Here is a 14,289-nt window from a genome sequence, read left to right as displayed (position 1 = left end):
CTCTGTAGGTTGTACAAACAGCTTTGTCTGAGACTCAGGACCCTGAAGAAGTGTCAGTAACTGTCAAGGCTTTCATGACTGCAGACCTTCCTAATGAACTGATTGAACTGCTGGAGAAAATTGTCCTTGATAACTCTGTATTCAGTGAACACAGGTATGCTTTCAGAGGGATCCATTGGCTGTTTATTGTCAGTCTTTAATAATGGCCCATCAGTTTTGGGAAGGAACAAAAAGATCAGAGAAAGTTGCCTGAATTCTCACTCTTCTAATATCCCCCCTCCTTCTCACCCTATCTCTTGAGACAAAAACCTATTAGTCACAGTGGTTTTTTTTATGTCTGATAAACTTAAAATATTGCATTTAAAATATTATTTTGTTTCTTAAAGGAATCTGCAAAACCTCCTTATCCTCACCGCAATTAAAGCTGACCGTACACGTGTTATGGAGTATATTAACCGCTTGGATAATTATGATGCCCCAGATATTGCCAATATCGCCATCAGCAATGAGCTGTTTGAAGAAGCATTTGCCATTTTTCGGAAATTTGATGTCAATACTTCGGCAGTTCAGGTAAATCTTTAGATTACCTAAGTTGAATTACTAAATGTAATGTCTTCTACTCATTCAGTGTATGCACTGTCCTATGAAGATGGGCCTAACTGGTTGCTATGGCAATAGAAGAGCAACAAAATACTAACAGCTTAAATGTAATTGCTCTGGGTAGGATTGATTTTACTCTAACCCCAATTTCAAACTTGGGTACTTAGGTCTTAATTGAACATATTGGAAACTTGGATCGGGCATATGAGTTTGCTGAACGTTGCAATGAACCTGCAGTCTGGAGTCAACTTGCAAAAGCCCAGTTGCAGAAAGGAATGGTGAAAGAAGCCATTGATTCTTACATCAAAGCAGACGATCCTTCCTCCTACATGGAAGTTGTTCAGGCTGCCAATACTAGTGGTATGATTTCTTACCTTATGTATTGAGACCTCACAAAATGATTAAACTAAGCATTAAGATATCTGTCTGTTCTGAATTGTAGAAGAGTTGGATACTGCATGGTTTCCTGTGAAAACTTTTAGTACTCCATCTTAGTCCACATAAAAAGAGGCTGTATTTTGTGAATTTGTAGGTTCACAAAACTTACAAGTGGGGAAGATTAATTTTCTGTTTTTGAAGTCTCATAAAATCCTGATAGTGCTCTAATCTTACAACTTTCAGGAAAAAGAGAATTCTTCTATTCATTTGGTCTGTGATAATACAGAAGTGAAATATTGCACAGTTTACATTTGTCATTATCCATGTTTCCTTGAAAAGGAAATGAATAGCAATTTTCATTTACTTGGGTGAAAGATAAACTAGGATGTTAGTGTTTGGATCTATTTTTTCTTTTTCTATACTCAGGAAACTGGGAAGAACTGGTGAAGTACTTGCAGATGGCCCGTAAGAAGGCTCGAGAGTCCTACGTGGAGACAGAATTGATATTTGCGCTGGCTAAAACAAACCGCCTTGCAGAGTTAGAAGAATTTATCAATGGACCAAATAATGCTCATATCCAACAAGTGGGTTTCCTTTTCAGATTTAAGAAAAACTAGTTGGGCTACTTGATTAGCTTGGTAGGATCAAAACATAACTGAAGAATTCCAAGGAAAAATCTATAGGAAAACATTATTTCTCATTGTGAAGGTATGAATTTGAAAAGAGGATTAAGTTCACACTAATATCTTACTGAGTGTGCGTTACCTTTTTTTTTCCAGGTTGGTGACCGTTGTTATGATGAAAAAATGTATGATGCTGCTAAGTTGTTGTACAATAATGTTTCCAATTTTGGACGTTTGGCATCTACCCTGGTTCACCTGGGTGAATATCAGGCAGCTGTTGATGGGGCTAGGAAAGCTAACAGTACTCGAACATGGAAAGAGGTAATCTAAACCCAAGTTTGAGTGAAGAATTAAAGAAACGTTCTTTAAACATTAGTTTAAATAACTAGCCATGTTTACATTTGAGTTCATAGAAAGGAAATGTTTATTCTAGGTCTGCTTCGCCTGTGTAGATGGGAAAGAATTCCGTCTTGCTCAGATGTGTGGACTTCATATTGTTGTACACGCAGATGAATTAGAAGAACTTATCAACTACTATCAGGTAATTAACAAGAAACTTTTATATGACCTGAGATCTTTTACCATAGATATTCTTATCTTTAACTGCACATTTCTCTTGTTCAGGATCGTGGCTATTTTGAAGAGCTGATTACCATGTTGGAAGCAGCACTGGGACTTGAGCGAGCTCACATGGGAATGTTTACCGAATTAGCTATTCTGTACTCTAAATTTAAGCCTCAGAAAATGAGGGAGCACCTGGAGCTGTTCTGGTCTAGAGTGAATATTCCCAAGGTAACCAGTCATTGTAACACAGTGAAGCAACTGTGTAGTTAAAACTAATACTTCAAAATATCTTATTCTTTTTAAGGCTGTTGGCTAGACTCATATCTAAAGCAATTAAGTCTTTCTTATGCAGGTGCTAAGAGCTGCAGAACAAGCTCATCTTTGGGCAGAACTGGTGTTTTTGTATGACAAGTATGAAGAATATGATAATGCCATCATTACCATGATGAATCATCCAACTGATGCCTGGAAAGAAGGGCAGTTCAAAGATATCATTACCAAGGTGTGTACTTTCTTCAGAAGATAAAGGATTCAGAAGGAGAAAGCTCATTAGGAAGTAAACTGACTTATGTATGGATTTTCCCATTGTAGGTTGCCAATGTGGAACTATACTACAGAGCAATACAGTTCTATTTAGAATTCAAGCCTCTGTTGTTAAATGATTTGCTGATGGTGCTGTCTCCACGGTTGGATCACACTCGTGCAGTCAATTATTTCAGCAAGGTAAAGTAATAATTTTAAACGAAAGCTTCATAGCAAGGAATTAGGACATATTTGGATAACTTTTGTCCCTGGGACTTCAATAATGTGCTATATTTGTAACAAACTCTTTATTTTAAAGGTTAAACAGCTACCACTGGTGAAACCATATTTGCGTTCAGTTCAGAACCATAACAACAAATCTGTGAATGAATCATTGAACAACCTCTTTATTACAGAAGAAGATTATCAGGTAAAACCTTTTGATTCTTGCACATAATCTTAAGACTCATAAAGTTACGTTTTCCCATTTTTCAAAAAAGCCATTATCATTTAGGATTGTAAACAGTAGGTGCTTGCATTCCTAGGATCTAAATTTAGTAAGGTTTCAGGATTGATAAGTCTTACTTATAATTAAGTGCCAAGTTTTCAGAATTTTGCTCAGATCTTGTATAAGATACTGCTTTTGAAAAAAAGATATGATTACTTTAACATCTAGATTATAGGTAGAGCCAAAAATGTCTGATCACTTAACTAGTTCATAAAATTTATTTGATATTAACTATATTCACCATTTTTCTTGCCTACTGTTTTATTAGTATTTGTATAAACTTTCTCTTATGAAGGATTTCACATAAGCAAAAGTCAAGTAGAGTGAAGCTTAAGCTACTTGCCTTTGTTTCTCTGTCTTGATTTTCTTTGAGGCTCAGTGCATGCAGATCCTGTACTGCTGCCATGCTGAGTTTTATCAGAAGTTTCTCTAGAGAATAAAATCTTGCCCTCCAGTTCAGGCGTGGTGGCTCACACCTGTAATCCCAGCACTTTGGGAAGCCAAGGCGGGCAGATCATGATGTCAGGAGATCGAGACCATCCTGGCTAACACAATGAAACCCCGTCTCTACTAAAATACAAAAAAAATTAGCCGGGTTTGGTGGCACGTGCCTATAGTCCCAGCTACCCGGCAGGCTGAGGCAGGAGAATCGCTTGAACACTAGAGGCAGGTTGCAGTGAGCCACGATTGCGTCACCACTGCACTCCAGCCTGGGCAACAGAGGGAGACTCCATCTCAAAAAAAAAAATCTTGCCCTCCAAATTAGAAATCTCATCAGTTTCATAGCCATATGTTAGTCCTTGATACTGAAATATCTTGGAGAAAATGTTATCTTTAGGTATAGTGAAAAAACATACCTTTTGATGCTTGAATCTAGGTGTCGTATTACACATTACCATCTAAGGGACTCATTGATCGAGGACGGAATATAATGTTAAAACAAGATACTGATCTGGCATTTGGATGGCTTTTCTTTTTAAGGCTCTGCGAACATCAATAGATGCTTATGACAACTTTGACAATATCTCGCTTGCTCAGCGTTTGGAAAAACATGAACTCATTGAGTTCAGGAGAATTGCTGCTTATCTCTTCAAAGGCAACAATCGCTGGAAACAGAGTGTAGAGCTGTGCAAGAAAGACAGCCTTTACAAGGTTGATAAAGTTGCGGGGCGGGGGCTGTTAAACCAGGCCTAAAATGATGTTACAAGTGATTATATTCTATAAATAAAAGTATTGGTTTTGTGAATATGAGAACTGACTTTAAGGCAATTTAAGTTAATGGATTTCTTGATTCTAGGGGCTCTATTATGTTAAGGTCAGACTTGTTTGGGGGAAAAAAAAGGCCTTTAGCTTATCTGTTCTTTGAAAATTTTAATTTAAATGATACAACTAGGAGGCTTTTTTTCTCCTTGCAAAACCAGATTTATATTGGAAAGTTTCCATTGTTTTTGTTGGTTTACTAGTTTAGTGTGTTGGGTCTAATGTTTTTTGACTGTCACTATTTTCTTTGAATAGGATGCAATGCAGTATGCTTCTGAATCTAAAGATACTGAGTTGGCTGAAGAACTCCTGCAGTGGTTTTTGCAGGAAGAAAAAAGAGAGTGCTTTGGAGCTTGTCTGTTTACCTGTTACGATCTTTTAAGGCCAGATGTTGTCCTAGAAACTGCGTGGAGGCACAATATCATGGATTTTGCCATGCCCTATTTCATCCAGGTCATGAAGGAATACTTGACAAAGGTAATGACTCTTCTAAGTGTATTCAGAACCAGTTTTCTTGCAGATATGTAAAATTCTACATGCACATTAATTTTTTTAATTTTTTTTATTTAGTAGAAGTCAGTCAGTCGATCATAAAATATTCCTGTTCTTTTGAAAATTTTTTAATAGCTGAAAAATGACACTGATTGGAAGGGGAACTCAAATATAGCTGTTTACCCTCATTGTATTTATGAGGGTGAAAATAATCTATATTTTGTTTTTTTATTTTAAAAACAAGTCGATAAATTTTATTTTAAAGTAGCATTTTTCTCAAACTCAGTTCTTGTAACTCAAAGCATCATAACTAGTATTGTAGATTCCCTTTTATTTGGTTGGCTCCTGACTTTAGTGATGTCTATGCCTGTTTCCCCTGGGGAAGCTGCATGTATATTCTTAACATTCTTTTAATCCTCATAATTTTTTTTGATAGTTTAACCTCTGATTTAAAAATATCATAGGAGGTGAACACATTAAACAAGCTGGGGGTCTAATCGCCTTATAAAATTCACTATTCATCTTAGAGTCCCTTTTTGATGTAAGAATTTACTCACCCTGTCTTCAGCAGTTACTAGCTTCCTCTGTGTAGAACATTTTTAAATGGTTTTAGAGGATCCTTTTTGTCAAAGCAAAAAGCATGATTAAAATCAGAGTCTCCCAACTGATTCCTTCAGCCTGCCTGAGTTAAGGTGGGGGTGGGGGGAGTGGGAGCACTACCAACAATCCCTACTACACTGAATTTTTCCTCAGGATATCATTTAATTAGATACCATTGTGTCTGTTTAAAGTTTTTAAAGAATTAACATTTTCTGTATTCAATGTAAGAAAAAACATGTTGCCTTGTCTTAGCCAACATGTTTTAGCCATAGATGAGAATAGCTTCTTAAACATAATGCCAACTTGTGAGACTTGTCTCTAAGCTGCTGTTAACCTAAGTGCTGTAAATTCTACTAGTGATTAAGCTGCTTTCTTTCATACTGTAGCATAAATTCTTCTGCAGTAAGCTTTGAAGTTACAGAAAAATCTAAATTTTGCTTCTAGTATGCCCTTTATTTTCACTTCTCTCATACCTTTTTAGTGGTTAGATGTTTCTTCCCTAAACCTTTGTTGCTGATTCTACCTTTTTATGCTCAATATGGAATTTGATTTTTTTTCTAAGCTGCACCTTCTGAATTCCTTTGCAGGTTGATGCAATAAAGGAAAAGGTGAAAGTTGATTCTTTTCCATCTTTAAGTCTGGAGAACTAAGTCTAAGGAATTTGCATGATTTTTTTCCTTCCTTTTCTACACTGCTGCTGCTGCTTTTTCCCCCCAATAAATTTTCACTAAAGCCTCTGCAAGTCCCTTGAAACATAACTTTAATAGAACTGTAGGACATTAGTAGACGTTTGCTACTAATCGGCTAATAGGCTTTAGGAAGGGCAGGAGGCTAATCAGTAGTTGGTTCACAGTCTCTCTTAAATATATTATGGAAAACTGAGTATGGTGAGTTTCCATATTAATTCCAAAGTAACAGGAAATTTCTCTTCCCTGTCAGGGTATCTGGACCCTAATAGGACTATCATAATACTTGAAGTAAATTAAAACAGCCTCTGGTTTTACTTTGTGAGCTTGCCTGACAGTTGTTGAATTTATATATGTATATACATGCCCTAAAAGGCTTTTTGGGGTTTTTTTTTTTTTTGGTATTGAAGGACTGTGATCCAGTTTCTGATCTCTTGATTCTTACTAATTTTTTGCTGAAAGTAGATACAAGAGATACTAGCTGCTTCCGAAGAGACTTTCCTCATGTTTCTCCAGGTGTCCAGTTCTTATGGTGCTAGTCCATTTTTAAGAGGAATCAAAACCTTTTTAATCACGAGAGCCAAGCTTGCTATTGTTGCTAAGCAACATGAATTACTTTTAACAAAGTATTAACTTCTACTTTCTGTAATAAGGCATACCTCTGAAGCTACCTAAAATTTGCTCTCCTGTTTATCAGTTGGCTTGTCCAAGGAGGTCAAATTCAGGCACCTTTTGGTTGCTGCTTCCTTCATTGGCTTGTCTCCATCCCAATATGAATGAAACAAACTTACATCTGTTATCAAATTGTGGTTAGAAAAGGGTGGGAAGGTAAAGGAGAGTTGAAACAAATTGAAAAGAATTTGGGTGGGGGACAATGCCTTGGGATTATGTTGAACCAAACTGGAGTCACCACTGGAACTTAGGGCAAACCTGAGTAAAATGCATTGTGTGTGAGACCCTTCAGCAGCTAGTAAGCAAGGCAGTTAGAAAGCGTGTGTGTGAAAAACAGGTAATTGAACTGCAGTGTTATGCATTGTTTTAAATGGAGCATGTACAACAGTCATTGCAATTACATCATACTATTTTTGAAACTCTTATAGCATTGCTGTGGGCTGTGTGTGTTTCTTGAGAGCCTGTATAGCAAGTCATCTTCAGATCTCACTTCTTGCTTCAGTACTTTTGCCTTTTTTTCATGCACACATACACCAAAATAACTGACTGCATGTTACTTTTCCTCTGCAGCATATTGCAGTCTTTGTGGAAAAGCCTTTTACATTTTAGTGAATTTTTAGTAGTACAGATGGAACTGAATTCATTGACATGCTTACCTGTAATTTTTCTTTTTAAATCCAAGGATCAGAAACTTTTGTTACAGCTCTTAACAAAAGCTTGTGTTCTTAAAAGCCTTCTATGCTTTTTTTTTTTTTTTTGAGCAATCTAAATTGGATCAGTGGAAACAAAAATTGAAAGTCCCTGTGCCAGAGGCTGTCCCATCATATAGAAGAATAAGAATTTTTTGCTTAGCTTGATGCTATTCCTTCAGAATTCTTCCCCTATGCCCAAACTTCCTATGTGTATGCTAGGGCATTGTGATATTGCCAGCTCTTCTAAGTCTTCCATGTGCTTCTCTAATAGGACTTCTGTGTTCAACATCTGATTCAGACCTTAACTTTTAAACACATGTTCACTTCAGATTCTTTTCCTTGAAAGTCCGGAAATGTATTATGCAGTGGTGGCTTTTTGGTTGTTTCATTTTTCTTCTTTTTTCTTAGAAGTTACTAATGTACAGGCATCCATGTATTTTTCTTTATAACTTCTATAGCTCCTTCTTCAATACTGGTTAGTTAGCAAAACCCCATCCGACCCTTGATGGCACAGAGCTGTGCTTTAAGTTCTATAACTGTAATAATTTTTGTTCTAAGTGTGGATGCCAAAAAATGGGCATTTCATCTGGTACTTATACTACATAATAGTCTTTAATTTGGTACTAGGGTAATTTGTAACACATCATTTAGACTATAACATAGGATAATAGTGTATAAACGTAAACTAATCCATCTTCCTAGGCTAGAAAAACCACATTTCATCTGAAGGAGCCTACTTAGGCTTACTTTTCTGAAACTTTCAGTTCCCTAACAAATTAAGATGGATTAGACTCATATTTGTGGTATTTAATATGAAACAATTAAATGTAAAACAGTGCCCTAACCTTAATGGCCTATGTGAAGACTGAAAGATACTTTTTTAATAGTTTCAAATAGAAATGAGGTGCTGCCTGAATCTTTTTAGGACCTGGATTTTACAGACTTTTCCACTGAAGTCTACAACCTTTTTTTTTGAAGGGATTTTTCACAATTTGCCTTTTTGAAGAACATGCAGTGAACATTCAGAAAGTGTTCCCCCCTGCACTTTGGTCCCCCTATCTCATCCAGCACATTTATGACCTTGAAAACCACCAGTAATAAAAAAAAAAAAAAAAAAAAAAGAAAACCACCAGTAATAGATAACATTGAGGTCTGAAATTTAGTTTTACTTAGCTATAATGATAGACCAAGTATAAGGCTTTGGTTGAGAGACCAGCTTTTAAATATTGAAAGACAAATATAGTGTAAAAGGCAATGGAATTTGTATAGTGAAGGAGATTCTCTAGTCCCAGTGTTGTAATGTCACTTCTATTTCATTACAGAATTACAGAATCAAATCATGTTAGCCCTAGAAGAAACTGCAGATCATTTTGTTCAACCTTCTCATTATATAGAGAAGGAAATTTGAGGGCCAGTGCAATGATTTGCCAAGGTCACACAACTAGTCAGTGGAAGGATCTAGGCATTCTAATTCCTTTCTTTCACTAATACATTTGGACTGCTCTGCAGAATTACTTCTGTCTGATACTATCCACTTTGAAGTGTAGTTAGCATATAGTAGCCATTTACTTTTGGCTTAATTAAAAGCGAACATTTTTGGGACAAAATCAGGCTTTACTGATTTCTTCTTTGATAACAGAGCCCACACAGTATTAAACATGCAGCCTTTCTTTATACAAAAAGATTGAATATGGAGCCACTTGAATCTTAAACTTCAGTCTGCAGCTATAACCAATATCATCAGAAGCTACACACAACTGGCAAAAGAACAGCTTATTCTGCATAAGTACTTGTCCAGTCATGAGGCTCATTTAACTTTTTTGAATACTATTTCCTCTGGGGAGGGAAGTATTGCCAGACCATGAGTTCATTATTACCTCTGATCAGTTTTAAACTTCATTTGAAAAGTGGTTCCTTCTCGTTTTCTCCCTCCCTCAGGCTGCATCCTAGCATGCCCAGTTTTAGTCTGGCCTGAGCTTTTATGGCATTTATAAATCCCTCCTTCCTGAGGGTTTATAATGACAGTGCTGAAAACCACCTGGACTGAAGTATGAACATTGCCATTGAATTTGAGGGGGCCTGAGAATGTTCTTTCTAGTCTGTTTTATTTTGACAGAATTTAACATACTAAGGCTTTTCCACTTTCTGCCATAAATCTAGGTTTATAATACTTTTGGGGTGCTAATTAACATGATGTGTTTTTCTCCAGGTGGATAAATTAGATGCTTCAGAATCACTGAGAAAAGAAGAAGAACAAGCTACAGAGACACAACCCATTGTTTATGGTAATCTCTCTCTGTAACCTCAAAAAATTCATTAGACAAGTATTTAATTATTTAGAGACTATGCCTCAAAATAGAATACCACAAGCTTCTAAAGTGCAAAAGGCTTGAAAGGCTTGCCAAGAAATACTGCTATGATTTTTTTTTTCTGAGAAGTCGTAAAGCAGGTGTTAATATTATTCACTAAAATAATCCTAAATACAAGAAAACTCAAAAAACAGTCATTTAAGATCATAACATGAATCTTTCCTATCATGTGGTCCCTCATTCATTACCTGCTCATAAATTACTGAAAAAGAAATACTGATGAATTCCATTTTCAAAAGAGCAAAAGAGAGAATATGCCCAGGCTGTCTTTAGTACGCTTTACATAAAGAATACATCTTCATTTTAAATTCTAACTGGGGCAGATAACTGGGTAGCTTCCATTTGAGAACTTTCCAGAGAGACAGGATCTTCAAACTCTCAAGTGAATTTTTTTTTTTTTTTTTTTTTTTTGAGACGGAGTCTCGCTCTGTGGCCCAGGCTGGAGTGCAGTGGCCGGATCTCAGCTCACTGCAAGCTCCGCCTCCCGGGTTCATGCCATTCTCCTGCCTCAGCCTCCCGCGTAGCTGGGACTACAGGCGCCGCCACCTCACCCGGCTAGTTTTTTGTGGTTTTTAGTAGAGACAGGGTTTCACCGTGTTAGCCAGGATGGTCTCAATCTCCTGACCTCGTGATCCGCCCGTCTCGGCCTCCCAAAGTGCTGGGATTACAGGCTTGAGCCACCGCGCCCAGCCTTCAAGTGAATATTTAAGACAGTTTCATGTCTTCTTAAACCTACATGTCTGAATTACTGCCCCTTTCCATTTCATAGTTGAACAGATTCATTTGAACAATCACTTTGAAGAGTATAGGTAGAAGCACAATAACCAGGTGAGGGAACATAAAAATATGACCATTATGGCTGGGCGTGGTGGCTCATGCCTATAATCCCAGCACTTTGGAAGGTTGAGGCGGGCAGATCACAAGGTCATGAGATTGAGACCATCCTGGCTAACACGGTGAAACCCCCGTTTCTACTAAAAATACAAAAGATCAGCCAGGCGAGGCCGGGCGCGGTGGCTCAAGCCTGTAATCCCAGCACTTTGGGAGGCCGAGACGGGCAGATCACTAGGTCAGGAGATCAAGACCATCCTGGCTAACACGGTGAAACCCCGTCTCTACTAAAGAATAGAAAAAGCTAGCCGGGCGAGGTGGCGGGCGCCTGTAGTCCCAGCTACTCGGCAGGCTGAGGCAGGAGAATGGCGTAAACTCAGGAGGCGGAGCTTGCAGTGAGCTGAGATCCAGCCATTGCACTCCAGCCTGGGCGACAGCCAGACTCCGTCTCAAAAAAAAAAAAAAAACAAGATTAGCCAGGCGTGGTGGCACATGCCTGTAGTCCCAGCTACTTGGGAGGCTGAGGCAGGAGAATTGCTTGAACCTGGGAGGCAAAGGCTGCAGTGAGCTGAAATGGCGCCACTGCACTCCAGCCTGGGCGACAGAGCGTGACTCAGTCTCAAAAAAAATAATAAAATAAATAAAATTGGTTTCCAAAATTAATTTGTTTGCTAAATACAGCTTTGGTTGTTAACCACAAAAAGCAAAGACATGAAGTCCTTTGTGTGGGAGAAATCCTGATCTAGGTTTACACTGTAGTGGGAGGTTAAGAATATTTGTTTCGTAGGGGTAGAGGGGTGTTACTTGCTTTCCATCTCTAAGCCAAGTTCTCTACAGGTCATGTTTTCTGAATATGGCCAACAACGATTTAAACTTTGTAAGAAAGAATGTCAACATAGTATTTGATAGAGGGTGTATGTTCTAATGTATTTCACACCTAAAGAATGTCTGAATGTCTTTTTTTCCGCCCCTCAAGACGGCATCTCGCTCTGTCACCCAGGCTGGAGTGCAGTGGTGTTATCTCGGCTCACTGCAACCTCCTGGGTTCAAGTGATTCTCCTGCCTCAGCGTGCTGAGTAGCTGGGATTATAGGCGCACACCACCACATCCAGCTAATTTTTTTTGTATTTTTAGTAGAGACAGGGTTTCACTGTATTGGCCAGACTGGTGTCGAACTCCTAACCTCATGATCCACCCTCCTCTGCCTCCCAGAGTGCTGGGATTACAGGCGTGAGCCACCACGCCTGGCCCAAATGTGTCTTATTTTTAATTGCTGTCTCTAAATTAGTACTGGATCATCTATAAATGAATTTGGTTTCATTGCCATTTAGACATGTTTAAATCAGAAATCTAACTGTAAAAGTTATGTTAATAACATGTCATTTAGGCCAAGCATGGTGGCTCACGCCTATAATCGCAGCACTTTGGGAGGGCAAGGTGGGCTGATCACTTGAGGCCAGGAGTTCAAGACCAGCCTGGCCAACGTGGCAAAATCCCGTCTCTACTAAAAATACAAAAATTAGCTGGACATGGTGGCACACACGCGTAATCCCAGCTACTCAGGAGGCTGAGGCACGAGAATCGCTTGAACCCAGGAGGCGGAGGTTGCAGTGAGCCGAGATTGTACAACTGCACTCCAGCCTGGGCAACACAGCAAGATTCTGTCTTTAAAAAAAAAAAGAAGTCTTAAAAAACTAAGTTTTCTTGTGCTAATTTTATTGTGTCATGAAGTGTAATATGCATGTAGGTATGTGTCAAGTATACAGTGTCAGGCATATTGTGTTCAGTCATAAGCAGTTCTGGCCTTTGGCCCTGCACTATTTGTTGACTTTTTAGGTAGGAACCTTCTTAGACTAAGACTGTCCTCCCAAAATTGTAGCAATCAAATGTGCCCCCGATACACAACTCATTCGAGGGTGAGATTATGTTGCTAGAGTGGAGGAGATTGGGGTATTCTAAATGCTAACAGTCTGTCCTGCCTCCTCACCCTGCCCCTGCTCCTTTTCGTTTTCTTCTACTTTAGGTCAGCCCCAGTTGATGCTGACAGCAGGACCCAGTGTTGCCGTCCCTCCCCAGGCACCTTTTGGTTATGGTTATACCGCACCACCGTATGGACAGCCACAGCCTGGCTTTGGGTACAGCATGTGAGATGAAAAGCTCATCCTGTAGTCACCTATTTTCGTACTGAAACATCGTCTCTACCCACTTCTCTGTTTATAATGGGGGAAACAGGCAACGTGTTCTTGTAACCTTTATTTCATGAAGGACTCCTTTTTGTTTCTAACTATAAACTTGGATCACCTATGTTAAAACCTTATTTCACATTCCACATCATTTTAGAATTTATTTTCGAAGGGGAATAGTTTCAATGTTTTATTCACTTGGGCTTTTTTTCTTCCCCCTCATTCTTTAAAGAACTGCTTAATATTTAATCTGTTGTGAAGAATCTGATTTGCACTCTGTAGCGTTTAAAGAAACAAAGAAACTCTAATATTGAATCTCTTAGTGTATGTAAACAGCTTACAAATATGTATTGTCTAAATGCATTTAAATCTGTTTTATTCAAAGAAAAGCTAAAGCAAAAATACTGGCATATGACCATGCAAGACTGTCAGTGCCAACAAAGACAACACTAATCAGCACATCCTACACTGGACTGCAGTGCTTTCCAGATTATTTGAAAAATGTTACAGACAACTTGCCTGATTTTTAAATGAGCATAAAAGGCCCTCTAACCTATGCAGGTTTCCCCATTATGCATATAGAAAATGCTAGTATGTTTTGCTCACTTCATATGTAACAGGTGCCCTTATGTTGTGCTGTATCCTGTGCTTTTTCTGTGGGACCATTCCATTCAGGAGCAAAGAGCACCATGATTCCAATCTTGTGTGTGTTTACTAACCCTTCCCTGAGGTTTGTGTATGTTGGATATTGTGGTGTTTTAGATCACTGAGTGTACAGAAGAGAGAAATTCAAACAAAATATTGCTGTTATTCAGTTTTGTTTGTGGAATTTGAAATTACTCAAATTTAAAATAAATTACTGGACTGTGGAAATAACATAGATTTGAAGTTTTAATTAAATACCACTCAAACCAAAAGAACTTAATTAAATATCACTCAAACCAAAAGAACAGTAGTTTTTGTAGTTTTATATTGGATACTGAGGCATTACAGGGAGGCATGGAAGGAAGAGGAATGAGGATTGAGACATGTGAAGACATTGTGCATTTTATCAATGTGCATTCCTGTAGTTCAATAAGGTACACGCAGTAGTCTAAAGAACCAGAGTCACTACTCTAGTGGCTTACATTTACTGTCTCCAACATTTTAGCCAAGTGACACTTGAGGTTTTTATCTAGGCATTTCACTTAAATGAACAAATCATTGCTGTTATATTAACTTGAAATAAAATATATTTAAACATGTAGTTAACATGCTGTTTCTCATCATGAATTATAAAGGTGCCCAAATTATGGGTATCTTAAGTTGA

At 38.1% G+C, this 14,289-nt stretch overlaps 1 protein-coding gene across 3 annotated transcripts in view; it reads left to right on the top strand.

Moving 5' to 3' along the window:
- CLTC (clathrin, heavy chain (Hc)) overlaps positions 1-13,860 on the top strand; it is a 77,023-nt gene extending 63,163 nt beyond the window's left edge. For 2 of the 3 annotated variants that reach the window (XM_011953671.1, XM_011953670.1), the window contains exons 19-32: positions 9-154; positions 387-570; positions 768-960; positions 1,405-1,562; positions 1,758-1,922; positions 2,035-2,142; positions 2,226-2,393; positions 2,518-2,667; positions 2,757-2,888; positions 3,007-3,117; positions 4,177-4,347; positions 4,711-4,932; positions 9,807-9,882; positions 12,821-13,860. In XM_011953671.1, coding sequence (XP_011809061.1) covers positions 9-154; positions 387-570; positions 768-960; positions 1,405-1,562; positions 1,758-1,922; positions 2,035-2,142; positions 2,226-2,393; positions 2,518-2,667; positions 2,757-2,888; positions 3,007-3,117; positions 4,177-4,347; positions 4,711-4,932; positions 9,807-9,882; positions 12,821-12,945 — 2,109 coding nt within the window. In that variant the 3' untranslated portion in view covers positions 12,946-13,860. Of the gene's footprint in view, positions 1-8; positions 155-386; positions 571-767; positions 961-1,404; positions 1,563-1,757; positions 1,923-2,034; positions 2,143-2,225; positions 2,394-2,517; positions 2,668-2,756; positions 2,889-3,006; positions 3,118-4,176; positions 4,348-4,710; positions 4,933-6,134; positions 6,156-9,806; positions 9,883-12,820 lie in introns of all 3 variants that reach the window. The other variant, XM_011953668.1, reaches the window with a different exon arrangement.
- The last annotated feature ends 429 nt before the right edge of the window (positions 13,861-14,289 follow it).

The sequence above is a fragment of the Colobus angolensis genome, unplaced genomic scaffold, assembly GCF_000951035.1.
Source record: "Colobus angolensis palliatus isolate OR3802 unplaced genomic scaffold, Cang.pa_1.0 Scaffold37, whole genome shotgun sequence".
Classification (NCBI taxonomy): Eukaryota; Metazoa; Chordata; class Mammalia; order Primates; family Cercopithecidae; genus Colobus; species Colobus angolensis.
The sequence above is the reverse complement of the archived record's forward strand: the minus strand, read 5'-3'. Positions and strand labels throughout refer to the sequence as shown.